Source organism: Haliotis rufescens, unplaced genomic scaffold (genome assembly GCF_023055435.1).
Source record: "Haliotis rufescens isolate VD_foot unplaced genomic scaffold, xgHalRufe1.0.p SCAF_1, whole genome shotgun sequence".
In the NCBI taxonomy this organism is placed as follows: Eukaryota; Metazoa; Mollusca; class Gastropoda; order Lepetellida; family Haliotidae; genus Haliotis; species Haliotis rufescens.
Window position 1 is genome coordinate 86,331,116 of NW_025963779.1, and position 27,664 is coordinate 86,358,779.

At 43.1% G+C, this 27,664-nt stretch overlaps 1 protein-coding gene across 1 annotated transcript in view; it reads right to left on the reverse strand.

The window, feature by feature from the left end:
* The window catches only part of LOC124147097 (uncharacterized WD repeat-containing protein alr3466-like), a 31,040-nt gene extending 6,905 nt beyond the window's left edge, over positions 1 to 24,135 (reverse strand). Inside the window, exons 1-17 of the mRNA XM_048402835.1 lie at positions 23,868 to 24,135; positions 22,735 to 22,825; positions 22,401 to 22,488; positions 20,830 to 20,926; positions 19,591 to 19,699; positions 17,976 to 18,044; positions 16,822 to 16,890; positions 15,960 to 16,143; positions 12,856 to 12,949; positions 11,624 to 11,722; positions 11,061 to 11,151; positions 10,299 to 10,500; positions 9,256 to 9,352; positions 8,940 to 9,079; positions 6,111 to 6,236; positions 5,552 to 5,604; positions 4,995 to 5,096 (exon numbers count right to left, since the gene is read on the reverse strand). Coding sequence (XP_048258792.1) covers positions 4,995 to 5,096; positions 5,552 to 5,604; positions 6,111 to 6,236; positions 8,940 to 9,079; positions 9,256 to 9,352; positions 10,299 to 10,500; positions 11,061 to 11,151; positions 11,624 to 11,722; positions 12,856 to 12,949; positions 15,960 to 16,143; positions 16,822 to 16,890; positions 17,976 to 18,044; positions 19,591 to 19,699; positions 20,830 to 20,926; positions 22,401 to 22,488; positions 22,735 to 22,825; positions 23,868 to 23,970 — 1,814 coding nt within the window. The 5' untranslated portion in view covers positions 23,971 to 24,135. The remainder of the gene's footprint in view (positions 1 to 4,994; positions 5,097 to 5,551; positions 5,605 to 6,110; positions 6,237 to 8,939; positions 9,080 to 9,255; positions 9,353 to 10,298; positions 10,501 to 11,060; positions 11,152 to 11,623; positions 11,723 to 12,855; positions 12,950 to 15,959; positions 16,144 to 16,821; positions 16,891 to 17,975; positions 18,045 to 19,590; positions 19,700 to 20,829; positions 20,927 to 22,400; positions 22,489 to 22,734; positions 22,826 to 23,867) is intronic.
* Between the last annotated feature and the right edge of the window lie 3,529 nt (positions 24,136 to 27,664).

Genomic DNA, 27,664 nt, shown 5'->3' on the forward strand with positions numbered 1-27,664 from the left:
ACAGAGGATGACACCAGGTGATCATGTTTACTATAGATACACCTACTTGCTGGGGGAGTAGTCCATACAGATGATGACACCGGGTGATCATGTTTACTATAGATACACCTACTTGCTGGGGGAGTAGTCCATACAGAGGATGACACCAGGTGATCATGTTTACTATAGATACACCTACTTGCTGGGGGAGTAGTCCATACAGAGGATGACACCGGGTGATCATGTTTACTATAGATACACCTACTTGCTGGGGGAGTAGTCCATACAGAGGATGACACCAGGTGATCATGTTTACTATAGATACACCTACTTGCTGGGGGAGTAGTCCATACAGAGGATGACACCGGGTGATCATGTTTACTATAGATACACCTACTTGCTGGGGGAGTAGTCCATACAGAGGTTGACACCAGGTGATCATGTTTACTATAGATACACCTACTTGCTGGGGGAATAGTCCATACAGAGGATGTCACCAGGTGATCATGTTTACTATAGATACACCTACTTGCTGGGGGAGTAGTCCATACAGAGGATGACACCGGGTGATCATGTTTTCTATAGATACACCTACTTGCTGGGGGAGTAGTCCATACAGAGGATGACACCAGGTGGTCATGTTTACTATAGATACACCTACTTGCTGGGGGAGTAGTCCATACAGAGGATGACACCGGGTGATCATGTTTTCTATAGATACACCTACTTGCTGGGGGAGTAGTCCATACAGAGGATGTCACCAGGTGATCATGTTTACTATAGATACACCTACTTGCTGGGGGAGTAGTCCATACAGAGGATGACACCAGGTGATCATGTTTACTATAGATACACCTACTTGCTGGGGGAGTAGTCCATACAGAGGATGACACAAGGTAATCATGTTTACTATAGATACACCTACTTGCTGGGGGAGTAGTCCATACAGAGGATGACACCAGGTGATCATGTTTACTATAGATACACCTACTTGCTGGGGGAGTAGTCCATACAGAGGATGACACAAGGTAATCATGTTTACTATAGATACACCTACTTGCTGGGGTAGTAGTCCATACAGAGGATGACACCAGGTGATCATGTTTACTATAGATACACCTACTTGCTGGGGTAGTAGTCCATACAGAGGATGACACCGGGTGATCATGTTTACTATAGATACACCTACTTGCTGGGGTAGTAGTCCATACAGAGGATGACACCGGGTGATCATGTTTACTATAGATACACCTACTTGCTGGGGGAGTAGTCCATACAGAGGATGACACCGGGTGATCATGTTTACTATAGATACACCTACTTGCTGGGGGAGTAGTCCATACAGAGGATGACACCAGGTGGTCATGTTTACTATAGATACACCTACTTGCTGGGGGGGTAGTCCATACAGAGGATGACACCAGGTGATCATGTTTACTATAGATACACCTACTTGCTGGGGGAGTAGTCCATACAGAGGATGACACAAGGTAATCATGTTTACTATAGATACACCTACTTGCTGGGGGATTAGTCCATACAGAGGATGACACCAGGTGATCATGTTTACTATAGATACACCTACTTGCTGGGGGAGTAGTCCATACAGAGGATGACACAAGGTAATCATGTTTACTATAGATACACCTTCTTGCTTGGGGAGTAGTCCATACAGAGGATGACACCAGGTGATCATGTTTACTATAGATACACCTACTTGCTGGGGTAGTAGTCCATACAGAGGATGACACCGGGTGATCATGTTTACTATAGATACACCTACTTGCTGGGGGAGTAGTCCATACAGAGGATGACACCGGGTGATCATGTTTTCTATAGATACACCTACTTGCTGGGGGAGTAGTCCATACAGAGGATGACACCAGGTGGTCATGTTTACTATAGATACACCTACTTGCTGGGGGAGTAGTCCATACAGAGGATGACACCGGGTGATCATGTTTTCTATAGATACACCTACTTGCTGGGGGAGTAGTCCATACAGAGGATGACACCAGGTGATCATGTTTACTATAGATACACCTACTTGCTGGGGTAGTAGTCCATACAGAGGATGACACCGGGTGATCATGTTTACTATAGATACACCTACTTGCTCGGGGAGTAGTCCATACAGAGGATGACACCAGGTGATCATGTTTACTATAGATACACCTACTTGCTGGGGGAGTAGTCCATACAGAGGATGACACCGGGTGATCATGTTTTCTATAGATACACCTACTTGCTGGGGGAGTAGTCCATACAGAGGATGTCACCAGGTGATCATGTTTACTATAGATACACCTACTTGCTGGGGGAGTAGTCCATACAGAGGATGACACCAGGTGATCATGTTTACTATAGATACACCTACTTGCTGGGGGAGTAGTCCATACAGAGGATGACACAAGGTAATCATGTTTACTATAGATACACCTACTTGCTGGGGGAGTAGTCCATACAGAGGATGACACAAGGTAATCATGTTTACTATAGATACACCTACTTGCTGGGGTAGTAGTCCATACAGAGGATGACACCAGGTGATCATGTTTACTATAGATACACCTACTTGCTGGGGTAGTAGTCCATACAGAGGATGACACCGGGTGATCATGTTTACTATAGATACACCTACTTGCTGGGGGAGTAGTCCATACAGAGGATGACACCGGGTGATCATGTTTACTATAGATACACCTACTTGCTGGGGGAGTAGTCCATACAGAGGATGACACCGGGTGATCATGTTTACTATAGATACACCTACTTGCTGGGGGAGTAGTCCATACAGAGGATGACACCAGGTGGTCATGTTTACTATAGATACACCTACTTGCTGGGGGGGTAGTCCATACAGAGGATGACACCAGGTGATCATGTTTACTATAGATACACCTACTTGCTGGGGGAGTAGTCCATACAGAGGATGACACAAGGTAATCATGTTTACTATAGATACACCTACTTGCTGGGGGAGTAGTCCATACAGAGGATGACACCAGGTGATCATGTTTACTATAGATACACCTACTTGCTGGGGGAGTAGTCCATACAGAGGATGACACAAGGTAATCATGTTTACTATAGATACACCTTCTTGCTTGGGGAGTAGTCCATACAGAGGATGACACCAGGTGATCATGTTTACTATAGATACACCTACTTGCTGGGGTAGTAGTCCATACAGAGGATGACACCGGGTGATCATGTTTACTATAGATACACCTACTTGCTGGGGGAGTAGTCCATACAGAGGATGACACCAGGTGATCATGTTTACTATAGATACACCTACTTGCTGGGGGAGTAGTCCATACAGAGGATGACACCAGGTGATCATGTTTACTATAGATACACCTACTTGCTGGGGTAGTAGTCCATACAGAGGATGACACCAGGTGATCATGTTTACTATAGATACACCTACTTGCTGGGGGAGTAGTCCATACAGAGGATGACACCAGGTGATCATGTTTACTATAGATACACCTACTTGCTGGGGTAGTAGTCCATATAGAGGATGACACCGGGTGATCATGTTTACTATAGATACACCTACTTGCTGGGGGAGTAGTCCATACAGAGGATGACACCGGGTGATCATGTTTACTATAGATACACCTACTTGCTGGGGGAGTAGTCCATACAGAGGATGACACCAGGTGATCATGTTTACTATAGATACACCTACTTGCTGGGGGAGTAGTCCATACAGAGGATGACACCGGGTGATCATGTTTACTATAGATACACCTACTTGCTGGGGGAGTAGTCCATACAGAGGATGACACCGGGTGATCATGTTGACTATAAATACACCTACTTGCTGGGGGAGTAGTCCATACAGAGGATGACACCAGGTGATCATGTTTACTATAGATACACCTACTTGCTGGGGGAGTAGTCCATACAGAGGATGACACCGGGTGATCATGTTTACTATAGATTCACCTACTTGATGGGGGAGTAGTCCATACAGAGGATGACACCAGGTGATCATGTTTACTATAGATACACTTACTTGCTGGGGGAGTAGTCCATACAGAGGATGACACCAGGTGATCATGTTTACTATAGATACACCTACTTGCTGGGGGAGTAGTCCATACAGAGGATGACACCGGGTGATCATGTTTACTATAGATACACCTACTTGCTGGGGGAGTAGTCCATACAGAGGATGACACCAGGTGATCATGTTTACTATAGATACACCTACTTGCTGGGGGAGTAGTCCATACAGAGGATGACACCGGGTGATCATGTTTACTATAGATTCACCTACTTGATGGGGGAGTAGTCCATACAGAGGATGACACCAGGTGATCATGTTTACTATAGATACACTTACTTGCTGGGGGAGTAGTCCATACAGAGGATGACACCAGGTGATCATGTTTACTATAGATACACCTACTTGCTGGGGGAGTAGTCCATACAGAGGATGACACTGGGTGATCATGTTTACTATAGATACACCTACTTGCTGGGGGAGTAGTCCATACAGAGGATGACACCGGGTGATCATGTTTACTATAGATACACCTACTTGCTGGGGGAGTAGTCCATACAGAGGATGACACCGGGTGATCATGTTTACTATAGATACACCTACTTGCTGGGGGAGTAGTCCATACAGAGGATGGCACCGGGTGATCATGTTTACTATAGATACACCTACTTGCTGGGGGAGTAGTTCATACAGAGGATGACACCGGGTGATCATGTTTACTATAGATACACCTACTTGCTGGGGGAGTAGTCCATACAGAGGATGACACCGGGTGATCATGTTTACTATAGATACACCTACTTGCTGGGGGAGTAGTCCATACAGAGGATGATACCGGGTGATCATGTTTACTATAGATACACCTACTTGCTAGGGGAGTAGTCCATACAGAGGATGACACCGGGTGATCATGTTTACTATAGATACACCTACTTGCTGGGAGTAGTCCATACAGAGGATGACACCGGGTGATCATGTTTACTATAGATACACCTACTTGCTGGGGGAGTAGTCCATACAGAGGATGACACCGTCACATGCCAGCTCCATGTTGTCTTGACCATGAGCAGAGTTCGCTGCCCGGAAGTTGTCATGGAGTCTGAAAAGTGAAAACATCCCTTCATGGACTGCTATATATTGATAAAGGAACATTTTGTAATCAAATGGAAAATGGAAAGATGATCCAAAACTGAATTTTTTATTCCAATTAATGAAATAAAAGAAGGTGTTGTGATGAAGGTGATGAAGATGAAGATTAAGAATGAGTGAGTGAGTGAATTGGGTTTAATGTCGCTTTTAATATTATTCCGGTTATATCACAGCGGGTCAGCTTAACGTGGGAGGAAAGCCCGAAGTGATGCAGGTCTCAGACGTTTACCACTTCGGTGAAAACCTAGAGCACGGGTATGGTGCTGACAAACCTAGAAACATAATTGGGGCAAACCGGGATTCAAACTCTCAATCATAGGTTTCCGGCATGCCTAAGGGATGCAACTCAGATTCAGAATGTGATGAAGAAGAAGAAAGTGACAATGAAGATGTGGCAATACACACCGTCCCTTCTCCAGGTCCCAGATACAGATCCTCCGGTCCCAGCCACCGCTCAGCTGTAACAAGAACATCCTACTTTTCACGACAGCAAAAAGTATATTCCAACGGGTGTAAAAAGACAAGTATTTTTTTATGTTAAACTATATACAGAAAGTCAGGCAATGCTCAATAGCTGGCCGAACAAACAGATTGATATTGTGAAACAAACCGTCAGAAGGCCTCGATCAAAGAAGCAGCCCTGGAGGGCCTCTTTGTCAAAGGACAACCCCTGGAGGGCCCCTTTCTGAAGTCACTTTAACTAGTTTTTGCCTCAAATGAAAGGACAAAGATTTTCACAAAAAACTTGACTTGCTAGTTGATGTCAGATGGCCTCCTGCATGATTGATGATCAGTTGAACTACAAAGCATCATATTGTCAATTATTATTGGAACATGTTTTAAGATAAGGATCATATTCTGGAGAGTTTGGATGCCACCTAAAGGTGGTGTATGGAATCTGATGTTCAGTTACACTGTATTTCAAAGTTCTTCCCCCCCCCTGAGAAGCAGCTCTCCTACTCACAACGTATGTGCTGTTCTGTCCGTGCTCCCGGCCCACCGCCACCAGGCTGGTCACACAACTCATGTGCTCCGAGAACACAAACTTGCACACGAACCCGGCCACGCGGTTTGTCACGGAGTCACTCTCCTGAAAGTAAACAAGTGGTCTGGACTGTTACAAGGGAACATGCAAACATTTCTTGTCATATGTTTGTCTAGGACGTACAGTATTTGGAAATAGTTCTGTATGATCCGTATATGAAGTTACCCTTACCAGGCAAAATGCTACAACACACTGACCTGCTACAACATGTGTGGGGACCATGACCCACTGCTACAACATGTGAGGGGACACTGACCCACTGCTACAACATGTGTGGGGACACTGACCCACTGCTACAACATGTGTGGGGACACTGACCCACTGCTACAACATGTGTGGGGACACTGACCCACTGCTACAACATGTGTGGGGACCATGACCCACTGCTACAACATGTGAGGGGACACTGACCCACTGCTACAACATGTGTGGGGACACTGACCCACTGCTACAACATGTGTGGGGACCATGACCCACTGCTACAACATGTGTGGGGACCATGACCCACTGCTACAACATGTGTGGGGACACTGACCCACTGCTACAACATGTGTGGGGACACTGACCCACTGCTACAACATGTGTGGGGACACTGACCCACTGCTACAACATGTGTGGGGACCATGACCCACTGCTACAACATGTGTGGGGACCATGACCCACTGCTACAACATGTGTGGAGACCATGACCCACTGCTACAACATGTGTGGGGACACTGACCCACTGACCCATTGCTACAACGTGTGTGGGGACACTGACCCACTGCTACAACATGTGTGGGGACACTGACCCACTGCTACAACATGTGAGGGGACACTGACCCACTGCTACAACATGTGTGGGGACACTGACCCACTGCTACGACATGTGAGGGGACACTGACCCACTGCTACAACATGTGTGGGGACACTGACCCACTGCTACAACATGTGTGGGAACACTGACCCACTGCTACGACATGTGTGGGAACACTGACCCACTGCTACAACATGTGTGGGGACACTGACCCACTGCTACGACATGTGTGGGGACACTGACCCACTGCTACAACATGTGTGGGGACACTGACCCACTGCTACAACATGTGTGGGGACACTGACCCACTGCTACAACATGTGTGGGAACACTGACCCACTGCTACAACATGTGTGGGGACACTGACCCACTGCTACAACATGTGTGGGGACACTGACCCACTGCTACAACGTGTGGGGACACTGACCCACTGACCCATTGCTACAACGTGTGTGGGGACACTGACCCACTGCTACAATATGTGTGGGGACACTGACCCACTGACCCATTGCTACAACATGTGTGTGGGAACACTGACCCACTGCTACAACATGTGTGGGGACACTGAACCTCTGCTACATATGTGTGGGGACACTGACCCACTGACCCACTGCTACGACATGTGTGGGGACACTGACCCACTGCTACATATGTGAGGGGACACTGACCCACTGCTACAACATGTGTGGGGACACTGACCCCCTGCTACGACATGTGAGGGGACACTGACCCACTGCTACAACATGTGTGGGGACACTGACCCACTGCTACGACATGTGAGGGGACACTGACCCACTGCTACAACATGTGTGGGGACACTGACCCACTGACCCATTGCTACAACATGTGTGGGGACACTGACCCACTGACCCACTGCTACAACATGTGTGGGGACACTGACCCACTGCTACAACATGTGTGGGAACACTGACCCACTGCTACGACATGTGTGGGAACACTGACCCACTGCTACAACATGTGTGGGGACACTGACCCACTGCTACGACATGTGTGGGGACACTGACCCACTGCTACAACATGTGTGGGGACACTGACCCACTGCTACGACATGTGTGGGGACACTGACCCACTGCTACAACATGTGTGGGGACACTGACCCACTGCTACAACATGTGTGGGGACACTGACCCACTGCTACGACATGTGTGGGGACACTGACCCACTGCTACAACATGTGTGGGGACACTGACCCACTGCTACGACATGTGTGGGGACACTGACCCACTGCTACAACATGTGTGGGGACACTGACCCACTGCTACAACATGTGTGGGGACACTGACCCACTGCTACAACATGTGTGGGGACACTGACCCACTGCTACAACATGTGTGGGGACACTGACCCACTGCTACAACGTGTGGGGACACTGACCCACTGACCCATTGCTACAACGTGTGTGGGGACACTGACCCACTGCTACAATATGTGTGGGGACACTGACCCACTGACCCATTGCTACAACATGTGTGTGGGAACACTGACCCACTGCTACAACATGTGTGGGGACACTGAACCTCTGCTACAACACGTGTGGGGACACTGACCCACTGCTACAACATGTGTGGGGACACTGACCCACTGCTACAACGTGTGGGGACACTGACCCACTGACCCATTGCTACAACGTGTGTGGGGACACTGACCCACTGCTACAATATGTGTGGGGACACTGACCCACTGACCCATTGCTACAACATGTGTGTGGGAACACTGACCCACTGCTACAACATGTGTGGGGACACTGAACCTCTGCTACAACACGTGTGGGGACACTGACCCACTGCTACAACACGTGTGGGGACACTGACCCACTGCTACATATGTGTGGGGACACTGACCCACTGCTACATATGTGTGGGGACACTGACCCACTGCTACATATGTGTGGGGACACTGACCCACTGCTACATATGTGTGGGGACACTGACCCTCTTCTGGGTGGTGTTCTTGGGCAGCAGCTCGGAGGCGGAGTCCAGCAACACTGCGTACTTGTTGATGAGAGCCTCCAGGTCCTGAGGCTTCATGTTCCGTAGCACCTCAACCGCAGCCTCGTCAAACCCCCAGACATCTGCAACATCAACAACAACATCAACACCTTAACCGCAGCCTCGTCAAACCCCCAGACATCTGCAACATCAACAACAACATCAACATCAGTATCTGCACATTCTTGTCAAACTCCTGTAATTAACCTGACAAGGTCTAATATCTAACAAGACAACACTTTTAGCCCTAACCACTCACAGATATTGCTGTCCTCGGAGGCTGCGAGGATGAAGTCCAAACTCTCCACAAACACTATCTTGAGTATTGTCGTGTTGGGATGGTTGTGAGTTGACACCTGAAAAACAAACAAATGGTCTTGATAATGAATTCATTTAAATTATAAAAAAACATAAAAATAGATGCGATCGCTTGACAATGAATTCATTTATACTGTCAGGAAATTACAAAAGAGGCTGCTTCAAGGACGAGGGCCTGGACTGAAGTAAGTCTTAGACATTTCCAACTCAAGGACACAAAACCCCTAGAAACATAATCAAGGCGATTCAGGATTTGCACCCATGATCTTGGTTTAACACATCCAAGTGATGCACAGTGAATAATAGTGCTATAGATGACGGAGCCACCTGTGTCCCACTAGTGCCTGGTGATGTATACTCACTGGAGGTATCATGGGCTTATTGAAGGCATAGTGCCTGGTGATGTATATTCACTGGAGGTACCATGGGCTTATTGAAGGCATGGTGCCTGGTGATGTATACTCACATGAGGTATCATTGGCTTATTGAAGGCATAGTGCCTGGTGATGTATACTCACAGGAGGTATCATGGGCTTATTGAAGGCATAGTGCCTGGTGATGTATACTCACTGGAGGTATCATTGGCCTATTGAAGGCATAGTGCCTGGTGACGTATACTCACTGGAGGTACCATGGGCTTATTGAAGGCATAGTGCCTGGTGATGTATACTCACTGGAGGTACCATTGGCTTATTGAAGGCATAGTGCCTGGTGATGTATACTCACTGGAGGTACCATGGGCTTATTGAAGGTTTGGTCCTGGTGATGTAACTCACAGGAGGTATCATGGGCTTATTGAAGGCATGGTGCCTGGTGATGTATACTCACAGGAGGTATCATGGGCTTATTGAAGGCATAGTGCCTGGTGATGTATACTCACAGGAGGTATCATTGGCTTATTGAAGGCATAGTGCCTGGTGATGTATACTCACATGAGGTATCATTGGCTTATTGAAGGCATAGTGCCTGGTGATGTATACTCACAGGAGGTATCATGGGCTTATTGAAGGCATAGTGACTGGTGATGTTCTTGTTGCTGGACTTCTGTGAGCTGGCAGTTTCGGTCCGACTTGATGGAGGAAGAATCTGTGACAGCATCTGCTGCTCGATCATCAGCTCCCTGGCCTTACTTCCTGCCCGACGCTTCTTCTTCAGCTTGGAGTCACTCAGAAGGAACAGCTCCTTACTGCGGGGAAAGTAGCATCAGTGTCACCGTCAGAACAGGACACAGAAAAAGCAGCTGTCAAACATCCTAACAAGCATTACTTCTGACAGCACAGTTATAGGTTAGCACCCACCTCAAGGGTGGTATGAGTGTTCAACTCTCGAGGGATCTAACCGACTTGGACCACATGGGCAATGACGGTGATGCACTTTAAGCGAAAATGCAAAACGGGGAACCAAGACTTGCGCCCCTCTCGTCTGAATTGAATCGTCCAACCTTGGCAGTAGTGGGTTGTTACAAACCAGTCAAAACAATGGACATAACTCACCCTAGTGGTATAAAAACTGACATCAACCTACCATTGCATGATAAATTTCAGTGAGTGAGTATGGTTTTACGCCGCTTTTAGCAATATTACCGCAATATCATGGCGGGGGACACCAGAAATGGGCTTCACACATTGTAACCATGTGGGGAATCAAACCCGGGTCTTTGGCGTGATGATCAAATGCATTAACCACGAGGCTACCCCACCGCCCCTTAAACTTCAGACACTGTGGTATAAGCTGATAGGAACGTACCTATACATGAAATGGTTGGACTGCATCCTCTCCCACTTCATTATTACACCTTCGTTGTCCCCGGAGAAGATGAGGATTGGCACCTTACGAGCTGCAGGCACACAATCAAACACATCAAACTATAAGCTTATTTATTTTACAGCCGTGAAGTCATATAGTTCCAGTGTTACAGATTGCTCTTTAGACTTCAGTCAGTATGCCTCATGCCACTGTTAGCGACATCCCACCAATATAACAATGGAATGGACTTCACACATTGTACCCATATGGAGAATTGTCTTTAACATGGAGATCACAAGCTTTGCCTCCCAGGCTAACCAACCACCCAAATTTCTTTCCATATTTGATATGGGAATGAACACCCTATTTAAGAATGATGAAAGAAATGTAAGACTATATCTCTGACAAAATTGCTGCATATGTACTGTAAAGAAAGACTTCTTAGAACAGACACTCTGGACAACCCTGGACCTCCACAAAACATCTGCCATGTTGTCTAGGCTCCACAATGAAGCAGCTGTCTCTACATATTATGTTGAGACTGGTGTAATGGAGACACTTACTATAACAAAGACTCTCCAGTGGAGCTTTGCACTTGAGAGCTGTGATGCAGCCGGACGAGTGATACTTCCACACCACCAGGTGGCGCCTACTGGTGGACGCTGAAACACAGACATCCACAGTGTAGTACTGTGTCCCCTGATCCAATTAGTCACCTCTTATGACGAGCACATGTAGCTTGGGACCATTTCTAACCCAAGTCTAAAATTGAGAGAGTTGGGTTTAACGCCTCTTTTAACAGTATTCCAGTTATATCATGGCGTGCCATCTTGGTGTGGGAGGAAAGCCTGAAGTAATACAGGTCTCAGACGTTTACCACTTTGGTGAGACCACAAGCTCGGGTATGGTGCTGACAAACCTAGAAACATAATCAGGGCGAACCGGAATTAGAACCCACGATCATAGGTTTCTGGCGTCCCCAAGGTATGCAACTCTGCACAGCAAATTACAGAGCCTTAGACAACTGAGCTGTCTAAAAATACATCCTCAATGTTTCCTGCATATTCACTCAGTGCGCCATTCCATGTACACCGGTATGTTAAATTCATTCAATAAATAGTGAATCTTTCAAAATCAGCCATCACATACAAAATAAAGTTGCGGTCAGTTTATATCAAACATGTGACATCACATCTTACATATCTTAACAACGACCTCCGGTAAATCTATCATGTATATTACTTTATTCATTTGGAAAACCTTCCTGACAAGCAGTGACAGAACATATAGTCAGTTGTGGCAGAACTTCTGCATATGTTTCTCTGGATCAGATGACCCAATAGCACATACATCAGGATCATTGATCATAGGGACAGAGTACTTGGTACACTCTCTACCACAGTGTTGTCTGTTGTAACATTCACTTCAACCATGGCAACACTTGGAAATATCAACTTAAACAGCTACTTAAAGTCGTTTAGCATCAATATCTTCAGATGTCAATATAGCATGGAAAGTATTTTCTTGAAGAAATAAGCACTTCAAAACAGACGATATCATCATGACTGTGGTAAAGACATTCCATCACAGAAATGCAGTCACACTTTCCAAAGACATTACAAGAACAAAGTGTTCAAATGATCATTAAAAATGTGTCTGTATCTATTTGTCTGCTTGTCAAATGAAAGGGCAGAATTTGTTTTAATTGACATGCCAGAGTTAGTTTGGCTCAGGCCTAGTCAAGGGACCCAATGTCTGCCTGGCTAAGTGTTGAGTGGCAGCAGCAGCTACTGACCCACGACCTGGTTGAGTTCCGGGAAGAACTGGAGCAGATGCAGCTGGTACTTCTCCTCCTCCTGGTTCTGGAACGTTCCAATGAAGTCTGACACCTGAACACATGAACACACACAGCTACAGGTCCAACACATGAACACACACAGCTACAAGTCCTACAACTCAACACACAGCTACAGGTCCTACCACTCAACACACATAGATCTACAAGTCCTATACTTGAAAAGCTACAAGTCAGCAGCTGAACACACATATAGCTACAAGTCCAACAGCTGAACACACATATAGCTACAAGTCCAACAGCTGAACACACATGTAGCTACAAGTCCAGCAGTTCAACACACATGTAGCTACAGGTCCCACACCTTAACACATGAACACACAGAGCTACATAACTACCAAAACTGACACCTTTAAACACACAGCTACAATACTACCAAGTCCAACTACCGGAAACACGAAGCTACAACACTACCAAGTCCGACAACCGACACACACAGCTACCAAGTCCGACTACCGGAAACACACAGCTACAACACTACCAAGTCCGACACCTTTAAATACTACCAAGTCCAACTACCAAGACTGACACCTTTAAACACACAGCTACAATACTACCAAGTCCAACTACCGGAAACACGCAGCTACAACCCTTCCAAGTCCGACGACTGGAAACACGCAGCTACAACACTACCAAGTCCGACAACGGACACACACAGATACCAAGTCCGACTACCGGAAACACACAGCTACAATACTACAAAGTCCAACTACTGGAAACACACAGCTACAACACTACCAAGTCCGACAACGGACACACACAGCTACCAAGTCCGACACCTGGAAACACATAGCTACTCCACTACCAAGTATGACTACCGGAAACACACAGCTACAACACTACCAAGTCTGCCTACCGGATACACAGCTACAATGCCACCAAGTCCGACAACGGACACACACAGCTACCAAGTCCGACTACTGTAAACACACAGCTACAACACTACCAAGTCCGACTACCGGAAACAAGCAGCTACAACACTACCAAGTCCGACACCGGACACACACAGCTACCAAATCCGACTACAGTAAACACACAGCTAAAACAATACCAAGTCCGCCTACTGCAAACACACAACTACAACACTACCAAGTCCGACACCGGACACACACAGCTACCAAATCCGACTACCAGAAACACACAGCTACAACACTACCAAGTCCGACACTGGAAACACACAGCTACAACACTACCAAGTCCGACGCCGGAAACACACATCTACAACACTACCAAGTCCGACGCTGGAAACACAGATACCAAATCCGACTACCAGAAACACACAGCTACAACACTACCAAGTCCAACTACCATAAACACACAGTTACAACACTACCAAGTCCGACACTGGAAACACACAGCTACAACACTACCAAGTCCGACGCCTGAAACACACAGCTACAACACTACCAAGTCCGACGCCTGAAACACACAGCTACAACACTACCAAGTCCGACGCTGGAAACACACAGCTACAACACTACCAAGTCCGACGCCTGAAACACACAGCTACAACACTACCAAGTCCGACGCTGGAAACACAGATACCAAATCCGCCTACCAGAAACACACAGATACAACACTACCAAGTCCGCCTACCGGAAGCACACAGCTACAACACTCCCAAGTTTGGTACATGATAAAAAGCTACTTCCCTACCAAGCCCAACATTACAAGAGAGAGAAATGCCATGATAAAAATCTATACTGTACAACAAATAAAATGTGATAATCAAAATACTGGCACCAATTAGTCCCATGCATCCTTCTACCATGCTAGTATTGTCATAACGCCTGTTTACCTGAGAGGGCCAGTATCTGTGAATACCACATAGATAACACTAAATATTGTGTCATAAATATATGCAAAAAACAGGTCAAACCAGAAATACAAAGAAAACTCTTGAAACTCTAAAGGTAATCAAAGTTGCAAGAATAATAAGAAAATATATATCAGCAGAGCAGTGACAAATTCCCTAGACAAGTCATGTGATAACGTAAATACATGTGGCCAGACAGGACAGTAGTTCTTAATAGTACTCTCTCCCAGTGAAGATCACTAGCCAACAAAGTCAAACACTGTGATTACCATACTGACGCATTGGGATAAGAGTACAATTATAACATGAACACGATTTGCATAATCAATTAAAATAAAGTTTCAAATATAGTTCCATACAAGCAGGATAGGGCGCTTTAATGAGTACAAGTCCACCTAGAATAGTACTGGCCATGGACAGACAGCTGTTGGAAAGCACCCCTGGACTGTCAGTAAATTTGTCAGTTTGTTGACTACTTTGAAACAGTTTGCACCACGACCAATGACTCACAGGGTTCGAAATTAACATAGTCTGTTAGTCTGAGACTAGTTAAATTCAGGGAGGTCTAGTGACATTTCCTTGAGGGCTACCATTAGGTAGATGACAACCATGGCAACTGACGTAGCAGGTCAGTCATGCATACTAGTGAAGATAAATACTGATATCTAACTCTGGATGAGACAACTAAAGAAAACACTCAGCTAAGATTTATCAGATCTTGCCGAGGCAAGGGAGTTGACTGACTCTAAAGTCCAGTTTCCAGCCTTGCCCAACTAGGCTGGAACTATGGAGTTACATTTTGGCTGGACTAACGAGGCTATGCATAGTCCAATATCGAACTCACATAATGAAATATACAACTGGTACGATAACAGATATTTTCCAAATCTTTTTATGTATAAATAAAGGTGTTTTGATGCACTTCGCAAAGTAAGGCCCTTTTTTATCACAACATAGATTTTGACTATCGATAAGATCATCTTGACTGGGCTCTGCCAGTTTGTTTGAAGCAAATGCAAGCGATACGAGAGGTGGAATATGATTTGTCAATAGGAGTGACATAGAAGGGATATAACTCGTAATAGCCACTGGTGGTGCAAACGATCGAGCCCAGAAATTCCAGCCTAGTTCAGCAAGGGTGGAAACTGGAAATTTTCAGTCATTTAACTCCCTTGCCTCTGGAAGATGGATTTACCACTGAACAAGCATGACTGGTGAAGAGACTTACGTTGTCCCCTGACTTTGGGTCAAAGAGGCTGGCATACGACATCCCTCCAGCAGCCCACACGGTCTTGTTGCGAGGCACATAGCAGATGCCGGTCACAGTGGCCGTGAAGTTGTCCAGTTTGTGTACCAGCTTGCCGTCAAGTGACCATATCTTCACACTCTTGTCAAACGACCCCGTCAAGATCCTGACACAGAGGAACATTCCATCTCACACAAGCACCCACAACAATGTCATCAAGAAATGAATCGAGGATAAATTAAAACAAACCTACATTTCTGTTTTAGATGGCAAATATTTTCCCAGTCTATACCAAAAACGGTTCACCAAGCATTGTTTTCAGTAGTTTTTACTTTTTTTTTTAGTATATGGACTAGTATTAGCTGATCTTGCTAGACCAGGAGAAATTTTGCTTGACTCAGGCTTTCGACTAGTGGCTCAAGTCACAGACCATATTTTATATATAATGCTTTAAAATAATAAATATTGGTAATATCTGGAAAATCCTTAATGCAGCTTGGAATAATGGACTATCTCTAATTTGTTGGTGTTATAATAAGGCATACCAGTGTATAATTTCTGTTCTAAGACAATTTCCCATTCATTATACATGTAGTTTTGTTGAGGAAGTGACATCCCCATTTTCATCACACACATCAGTACCTTCCACAGAAATTATATCTCTTGTGTAATTTGATTGTGTAATTTGATTGGACAGCTAATTTTAGTGTTGTGTCATTTGAAATGGACTTCAAACAAACCTATGGTGGCAAATGGGACCAGTGTATTTCTCATAACGGAGATCTAATACCCTGGTTTGTCAAAGATTGGTAAGACCTAGTTTAACAAGCGCCCTATTTCCTACCATGTGTTGTTCTCGTTGTCTCGAGCCAGAAGGAGGCAGGATATCCCAGCATCATGAGCCTGCGGGTTGCTGTTGGGTAAAATACCATATCAATATCATGTCAAACACATGACATCATGTCAAACACATCATGACAAGATCATGTCAAACACCATGACATCATGTCAAATACATCATGACAATGTCATGTCAAACACACCAAGACACCATGTCAAATACACCATGACAATGTCATGTCAAACACATCATGACAATGTCATGTCAAACACACCATGACATCATTTCAAATACACCATGACAATGTCATTTCAAACACATCATGACAATGTCATGTCAAACATGCCATGACATCATGTCAGATACACCATCACAATGTCATGTCAAACACACCATGACAATGTCATGTCAAACACAATATGACAAGATCATGTCTAACACAACATGACAATGTCATGTCAAACACAACATGACAAGATCATGTCAAACACACAATGACAAGATCATGTCAAACACACCATGACAATGTCATGTCAAACACAACATGACAAGATCATGTCAAACACACCATGACAATGTCATGTCAAACACAACATGACAAGATCATGTCTAACACACCATGACAATGTCATGTCAAACACAACATGACAAGATCATGTCAAACACAACATGACAAGATCATGTCAAACACACCATGACAATGTCATGTCAAACACAATATGACAAGATCATGTCTAACACACCATGACAATGTCATGTCAAACACAATATGACAAGATCATGTCTAACACAACATGACAATGTCATGTCAAACACAACATGACAAGATCATGTCAAACACACCATGACAATGTCATGTCAAACACAACATGACAATGTCATGTCAAACACACCAATCTACCTCTGCCAGGAACTGATGAAAACTACATCACAAATGCCATAAATTTGTCACATCCAACTAGTCCACAGCCATTTTTATGATGAGGTATGAATGTAACATACCTTAATTTCTGGGACGTGTGGCACTGCCACATGACTGTGCTACATCTTACAAAGGATACATCCAAGGATACAGAAATAGAATCCAAAAGGACAAGAAGATCTGTGTAAGTGATTGAAGCCTGGTTGACTGTAGAGTTTGGGGAAGCACTACTCACATGAACACTGCCTCCAGACTGTTGTCTCCTGTGTAGGACGAGTCATATATCACAAGCTTCTTGTCATACCTGTAAGATACAGCATCGATGTCATGCACACCACATGCACACAGGGTAAACATTATGTTATATTTTCACTAGGCTGCGGAATGAAATGCAATATTTGTAATACATAGCATTTGTTTGTTTGTTGTTTAACCCTGCACTCAGCAACATTCCAGCTATATTACATCGGTCTGTTAATAATCGAGACCAGACAATCCAGTGATTGACAAATAATGAGCATGGATCAACGCAATTGGGATACGATGACATGTATCAACCAAGTCAGTGTGAATAACCACCCGATCCCCTGTTAGTTGCCTCTTACGACAAGCCTTTTACAGCAAGCATGGGTTGCTGAAGCCCTATTGTAACCCGGATCTTGGGATACTTAGCATCATTGTCATGCAGATGACATGCACATGGGTTAGACTATCTCTATGACATTAAGTTTTATTTCACTATGGAAATGATCTGCAACAGAGTTGCCATCTACCTAACTGTGGAAGTGGAAGTCCACAGGGATACGTTACTAGTCCTTGTTGAGTTTCACTACTCCTGGACTGACAGACATATTGCTAATTTTGAACCCTTCTCCATAAATATTTGATATGTATAGTGAAAGTTTCTTTGTCTCGACCATGTTAGTTGAGAAACTCTGCTGTGGGGCTGATTACTGTTGGACACAGACATGCACAAACACACACACACATGCACAAACACACACACACATGCACAAACACACACACATGCACAAACACACACACACATGCACCAACACACACACATACACAAACACACATGCACAAACACACACACATGCACAAACACACACACACACATGCAGAAGCACACACACATGCACAAACACACACACACATGTACCAACACACACACATACACAAACACACACACACATGCACAAACACACACACATGCACAAACACACACACACATGCACAAACACACACACACATGCACACACACACATGCACAAACACACACACACATGCACAAACATACACAAACACACATGCGCAAACACACACACACACGCAAACACACACACACATGCACAAACACACATACACAAACACACATGCACACACACACATGCACAAACACACACACACATGCACAAACACACACACATGCATAAGCACACACACACATGCACAAGCACACACATGCACAAGCACACACATGCACAAACACACACACATGCACAAACACACACACATGCACAAACACACACACATGCACAAACACACACACATGCACAAACACACATGCACAAACACAAACACACACACACACATGCACAAACACACACACAGAGGATATTAATCATCATGATCATTCCCAATGATTCATTTGTTTTGTTTGCTCTTTATGATTCCACCGTCTGACCGGGAGATACTAGAGTCTGCATTCATGTGTAAACTTCAGGTACAAGAAAACATTATATTGGGATCCTAGAAACATTTAGGATAACTTCAACTGTCTTTCTACAGATAAATCAAAGTAGGAATTGTCATTATTGTGGAGTAAGCCTAACAACACAAAGACCTACCCAGCGGAGTATATCCGTGACTCGTAACACACAATGTTCCTGACGATATCCGTGTGTTCTCTGGCTACATACAGCACCCGGTTGTTGACGACATGCCCACACTCTTTGTCTAGAACAGACAGCCTCATAAACACACAGGTACTGTACACACTACATTGCTACAGTATACTCCTTAACAACTTACTGTATTCGACGTCTTAAGCGCCCAGGGCACTCTCAAAATTAGAAATAGGGGGCTCTTATAAGAACAGAATTTTGGTGCGATTAAAAACGAGGTTGAAAGATTGTAAATTTTGTGGTTTATGCTGACAGCCTGAAATGATATAAAAGAAGAATCTGTGCGTATTATACACAATAGATATATTTTCGAGAATTTAATTGCCCATAATTAAGGGTTCATATAACACATGAGTGCATATTATACACGAATAAATAAGTCGGAAAGGGTGCTAATTGGGATTGTTCACTAGCCAATATATTAGCAAATATTGCCTTGGGCGCTTATTACGTTGAATACGGTACCTTATTTCATATTAACATACCATTTTACAGAAAACTTGACTGTCAAATTTGGAGCCTAAAAAAAAGATGTGTCATCTTAAACAGTAAAACTAGGATGAGTCGAATTCCTGGTTGTCTCAAACAAGATTGGGAGAACGAAGTATCAAAATTAAGCCTAAATTTCCCCTGATGTCTCGAACCCCAGTGAACTCAAACTTTTGTTTGATTGTAAATGCATAATGAACATCTGTGAAAAGCTTGACCTTTCAGTGAAAGGAGTGCACTATGTTAGATGGATGATGAATTCAAACTCCAACCATCCTGAAAATGAAACATTTCATATATATCCACTCAGTTGGCCCACCCCAATTTTGTTTGTTTCCAGACTTTGTTTGTTTCCAGACTTAGGTGTCAATGTGTCAGGGGAAGGTAGGGAAAATATTGTTGTTGGGTTGGTTGGAAAAAAGCTAAATGTTTTTTACTGTCAATCAATTGCAGATTATTTCTTTTTTTTTTGTCATTGCAAAATAATGGTTAGGCTTATCTGTCAAAAAGGACAGAATCAAAACAAACTATGTGTAGTCAGATGATGAACACTAGATAGGCCATGACATACACTCACTTCTAGTCAAGGTCCTCAAAACATTTGGACACAAAGAGATATATGGATAATGTTCTTGTGCAGAAACTGAAATAGCCACATAAATGATCATTTGGGAACAACTGAGACCATCTTACTTTCATCAAGGCTGTACACTCTGATGCCGCCATTCACCCCACAGACCAGCTGATGGCGCCGTGGGTTGAGCGCCAGGCAGTACACAGGCACACCAATCTGTCAACAACCACAGAGAGGAAAGCCATGGAGGAGGTAGAGACTCTACTTTAGGAATTGTGTGTACACAGGGTAAAGGTGCCAAACACTTGGCTTCATACTTATAGCATTAACTAAACTATAATCAAATGACAGATAATTAATTATGATGAGTTTCAAGTACTGAAGTAGATTATTATATACCACTGATATACACACATTGTCTTTTAAATCAAGCTATTTGATATTGTTTTCAGCAATGCAGCAAAATGTAATCTACTGCTTAATCTGACCATGCTGACCACTCAGCTTTGAGAATCCCCAAAACATAAACATGCGAAGTTATTTCATTCATGCTGAATCCTAACGGTAGTATTAGTATACAGTATTTAATGGATCACAAGAAACTCAAACCCACTTTCATTGCATTAATGGATTTCAGAAAAAACTGAAACTATGAGTCTTGTGCATGGTAATCATGGTAATACCTATAGAATATAATGACACAGGAAGGTTGGGTAGTATTTGCAGACAGATGAAAACACACTAAGATATCTATAAGCTCAAAGTATATGTAGTGGCTTTTGTAACTGTTTCAATAGAATTAACTGTCATGTCAGGTTCACTGCACATGCTGGAAACAATGACATATTAGTAACAAAGCACCTAATAAACAATGTAATTTAGCACTTGATTCAGTATATCTCTGTGGGTCCTGTGCCAAGTCTAGCATGTCTAGTCACTGTCTGTTTGCAGTGGATCAACCAGCTATGGCAACCATGTACAGTGACACATCTTTGTTCTTGGCACCCTTGCCAAATAATCCTATAATATAAGGCAAATCACTGCTCATCCACCTGGTACAAATGTCCACGACAGAAACCATGGCAACAGCAGAGGTGGTGAATACATAACACGGCCCATTTACATTCAAAAGATCAACTTGTATGTTAACTCCATTGTCAGTTGACCCTACCAATCTCATTTAAAAAAACCTTATTTGGAATTTCCAGGTATTGAGTGTAAGGAAGTTAGACAACATGTCAAGTGATCGAAGTTTAGTTTGTGGGAAAAGTTCGGTGAAACCCACGAGCACGGGTATGATGCTGACAAACCTAGAAACATAATCAGGGCGATCCTGGCTTCGAACCCACAATTATAGGTTTCTGGCGTGCCCAAGGGATGCAACTCTGCACAGCAAATCGCAGCACCTTAGACGACTGGGCCACCCGTGCCCCCCTCAATGATTAAAGATATAATGTTCTTAAATTTCAAAGGTGGGGATAAAAGTACATAATTTTAAAACACATTTTAGGCCAGGGATCTGCACTCCCATCAAGCTAGTGATCGTGGTGATGCATCAATATCTTGATCTACAGGACTGCAGCTGCTCCTGCTTGTCTTGGTAGTCTTGGGTAAGGAAGATTTCCATGTATTCTCTTCTAATCAATATTTGTGAGGGCAATTCGTATAGTGTTCTAACAACATGACTGACCTGGATCTTGTCATATAGCGCACCACCGGACCCCCACGCAACAATAAAACCATCATTGGCAGCTGACAGCATGAGCTTGGCCCTGGCCCTGGAACACACGATCAACAATAAATAGGGACTGGTCTAAATTTAATAACAAGGAAAGACACTTTTGTTCACTATCTATATATTCCTAGATGTCAAAATATGTCAATCTAGTCAGAACAAAAATTTGTTGGAAACAAGACATAAAGGTGAATAGTTAAGTATATGGGCACACAAATCTATATGAGTCTAAATAGAACTATCAGATTTGCAAAACACATATTTTAAAACAGTAATGATTTGTTGTTACCAGAAGAGGAAGTCTGTGACCCATCCCCCATGTTCTGTTGATGTCAACAACAACTTCCCGCTCTCAGCCTCCCATACCTTGATCACACCATCTACAAAAAAATGAAACAATGCTACACTAATATGCATTCAAGATAAGTAAAAAGTTACTAATAGTAGTTATGTCCTACACAAAATGATATACAAATGGTAAAAATTGGCATTTTCTTGACATAATCACGATAATTAGGGTGAATGTGGTATTGAAACCCATGATCATATAGGTTTCTGGCAAATCGCTGCACCTTAGACAAAGAAGCCACCCAATGCCCCATGACCTTACTCAAAATTCCTTAAAATTATTGCAGCTAAAACAATTATTAATTCACTGGAAGTCTGTCTTTGTTTTTCTCATTTTTATTTTATTGCATCCTGGGCTAGGAACATTAGGATGATTGACACTATATTTGCTATAGCATAACTATAACAATAATGATCTGCTTACAATTAGTATCAAAGACCGTGTAAAAAACCTTTTGGAGTCCAATAGCCTGAACTTGGCTCTGAGCATTATTTTCAGTACATTTTAGTGTTATCATATGAAGTTTTACAGATGGTTTTACTGGACTGAAAGGAATTTTAGTAAACTCAGGCTTCAGACTTGTGTCAAAAGTAGCAGATTGTTATCAATTTGAGTAAATTTGTATCACTGGCAGTTTATCTAACTTCAATTCTGTATTGTTGTCAACTTCATTAATGTTCATAGATTATGCATAAATAATTATGAGGGGTTATCTAATATTATGGGGAGCCTGATTGATTTTGTTAACAGGTAAAAAAGATCTACTCAACAAAGTACATGGTCTAACTTAAGTGACAATAATTGATTTCAATTGACTCTGTATTATTGTGGGTTCTACCACCCCTGGCAATATTGGGTATTCCTACCCGATGTGTTCATTCGGTTTGACATTACTGACATCAATTTGTTTTGACAAGGTGTGCAAATTATTTCTAAGGCCTAATCAGCTGCTAATAGTAAGTCAGCGTGTTGACATAGTGTAGTCTCTTCTACTGGAGGTACAAAACTACCGATATGTGAATAACAATGTCACCACATTCATAATTTTATGCACCATCATGCCATTATTTTACCTTCACATCCCATTAGAATCTCCCGCCGAGCAGGGTTGTATCCCAGGGCAGTGATGGACCTTGTGTGAGTTTCACGTATGACATATTGCTTTTCCATCGCCATTTCGACTAGTTTTAAATACAGCCAAGTGTATCCATACTTGTCATTAACACCAATTATTCATTTCTTCAACATGTCTTCAAAACACACTCAGAGATGTCATTTTTGTAAACAAGACTGCACATGGACCGCCATTATTGTATATCTTGACAACAACGCATGCGTGTATATGACTTCCGCAAAGCACTCGAAATGAATCGGGTGTTTTCGGAAAACCAAAGCCGGATTTCATTTCCTCGGTGATACATGTGGGCAGAGACCATTTGACCTCTGATGTGGGTTTCATTGTGTGCAATTCCTGGCATTATGTCCCTGGTAATATACTGACACGAATTCTTTAACCGATACGAATTCGCATGGATTGCACGTGCAACACGCAGTCGTGTGTAATGTACTGTATCATTTCATTAGGGCATGAAATGTATTCCACGTACAGAAATGTTTCATTCGACAATAGTTCTCCTTTACGTTTTCAAAGAGACTTACAACGATCAGTTTTATAACTACGCAGTTTCTGGTAAGATAGTCACATGAGACCAATAATAGCTTCCTTCATATAACAATGCGTTAGGCTGTGTCAGTCTCTCTGAAGACACGTCGCGATGATCCGTTCTTAGCATCTGTGTTTTGTCATAAGAGGCGACTTACCGAATCGGGTGGTCAAGACTCACTGACACGGTTGATACATGTCATTATATTCCAACTGCGTAGATCGATGCTCATGATGTCAATCACTTGATTGTCTGCTTCAGATTCAGTTATTTCCAGACCGCCGTCATATGGTTGGAATATTTCTGAGTGCTGCGTAAACAACAAACAATCTCCCCACTGACACCCAGATAGCACAATCATAATACTGAGATTCACTACAGTATCACTTATTCATAAAACAAAATCAAAGTCTTTCTATCTTCGAAAGCTTAAACATTAGCGTAAAACTGTTCAGTATACGTTTCAACAGTATATATAATATAATCTGATCGCCAAACTGAGTTAATATTAGCTGTGACATTTACTGCTATATAGAAAGAAGTGATTCTGGTCAACAATACCAACAGCTATATTACAGCGATCTGGTTGGGAACAATCGAGCTTAGCTAGGCCATCTAATCCTAATTTTACTCGGCACCATGACAAACATGGCGGACAAATAAAGCGGTGACAAACCTATCTAACAAGGGGTATATGTACAGATTGGGCCTGCAGGGTCAGCGAGTGTGGTTTTACTCCGCTAACTTCAGTGTTACAGCTATTTAGTAACCATAATGTTAGAAATAACTGAGTTCATAAAAAATCGTTTGCGCACTAGTGCAAATATCACTTCACGCGCATCAGTGTATTGTTTACGTCACGTGGACGGCATTGCTGGCATCCTTAAAATCCTTTTTTTTGATGTTACCGTATTTCCTCTATTAGACGCCGGGCCTCTAATAGACGCCGGCCTCTAATAGAAAGCCGGGTCAATTGTTCAGTGCAAAAAATAGAAGCCGGGCCTCTAATAGACGCCGGGTCGATCAATATCTTACGGATATCTACGAACACAAAATATTTCCATTTGGTGACGATTCGGGACATTCGTGGTCATAGTGAAATGGGGGTATTAATAGAAGCCGGGCCTCCCATAGACGCCGGGCTCCTAATTGACGCCGCGTCAAAGGCTTGTCCGAAATAAACAGAAGCCCGGGCGTCTAATAGAGGAAATACGGTAGGTCGGAATGACGTCACACTCAGTACAAGGGGAGATTAAACGAATTAAGTTATAATGGGTAATAAAGAAATTATTATACTCGCACGTGTGTTACAATGATTTTACAAAACCCATTTAAGAATTCATGTATTACCCTTGCTCTCGCCCGGGAAATACAAACATCCTGATACAGTAAACTACGGTTATAACGAACGCGCTTATAACGAACTGACGTTTATAACGAACTTACGTTTTTGGTCCCGACTATTTGCTGTAGTTATGCTGTATATAATCTTATAACGAACTAAAATTAGTAGTCCCTTTGAGTACGTCATAACCGTAGTTTACTGTACTCATTTCGTAAAATCAGTATGACACACATATTCAATCTCTATATATGACTCATGGCAATTAGGCCGAGAATGGACTTCACAAATTGTACCCATATATAAGACCCGGATCTTCTGTGTAACAAGCTGTAATCACTAAGTCATACCAATCTCTCCTGAACTGTTGTGAGAGAGTGAGTGAGTGAGTGGTCACAATAACAACAATATAAGACGGAGGACACCAAAAGATGGCCATGTAGGGAATCGAACCCGGGTCCCAAGAGTCGCAACCACCCGGGTAGAGCATGCATCTACAAGTAATAGAATATAGTGTCCTCCTAAACGTACACCACTCACTTTTCACTGCCAATTGAAGTTATTAAAGTTCCTGCATATGTCAAAACATATTTCTTAATAACAAGCACACAACAATGAGAATCATTTTACTTTCTGCAACTATAAAACTCAATCCATCGATCTATGGGTCAGTACATGTGTGCGGACTGTAAACCTTTTTTTTTTTTTGTACTTTTCTCTAGTTAGTTTGTAATGTAATAAAAACATTATTTCAAAGCATTTCAGAATACATGTCTACTTTCAATTAATCAGACATTATATAAACTGCAATTATTACATAAACACTCATAAGTCTGAAAATGGGTCCAAATGTGTCTCTGTAATAAATATGAATTGAAGCCGATTGAATTATATTTTTTGTGGTCCTAAGTATCGTAAACTTAGTATGACATTAACACGAACATAATGAACTATTTATTACCGAAGAAGATGTCTACATACAGAGACGGATTTTAGTGTTCACCTATAAGGACAGCAAGTCGCAACAGCAGCCACAATTTGCCGAATGACGTCAACAATCTTCAATTATGACGTCGTTTGTAGTGTGACGTCATTCCGACCTTACGTCACAATAAGGTTCGAATGACGTCAACAATGCTGCCGAAACGCGGTCACCCATCAAAGGACTTTACGAGACCGACATTGCTTAAACTTCACCTGTTTTGTGACCTGTGCGCTGTGCATAGGAACACGTGCCACCACAGATAATATGAAGTTTCGTGTAGGTTATTTTATATATTAATCGATTGACATTTTAAGAGAGAAAATGAAGAAAAAACGTATGAAATGTCAACCCTATGGAGAAACTTCACTTAAAGTCACCCTTTTCAGATCCATTTGAGGGGCACGAGCGGCCCAGTCGTCTAACCCCACCCACCAAAAGAAGAAGAAAATCAAAAGAAATGTCAATATCATATCGAAATACTAATTACGACATTTATATTAGACTGATGGAGACATTAGTTGAATGTATCGATCTTCGTTCAGTGAATGGTGATCTCAAAGCGAGTTGTAGTAGCAGTAGTTTTCGTCAGATTTTAACTGCTTGCTGAATAAGCATTCATAAAACGACAAAATAAGTGATAAAGAACAAAAAAACAATATCTACATCCACTCAAAGAGTCAACAATACTGCCTGAAGACAACCACCTTCTGAATAGATAATCGTCAAAAAGGAATATAACCATTAAAATACAATATTTACTGAACAGTGTACAACTATTTTCCCCCAAACCCCTAAAACCCGAGACAGCTCTTTGGACTCACTAATGAATGGGATCGTCTCAAGAGTTATGTCCCCTGACTCTGTGTTTACGTTTTGCCT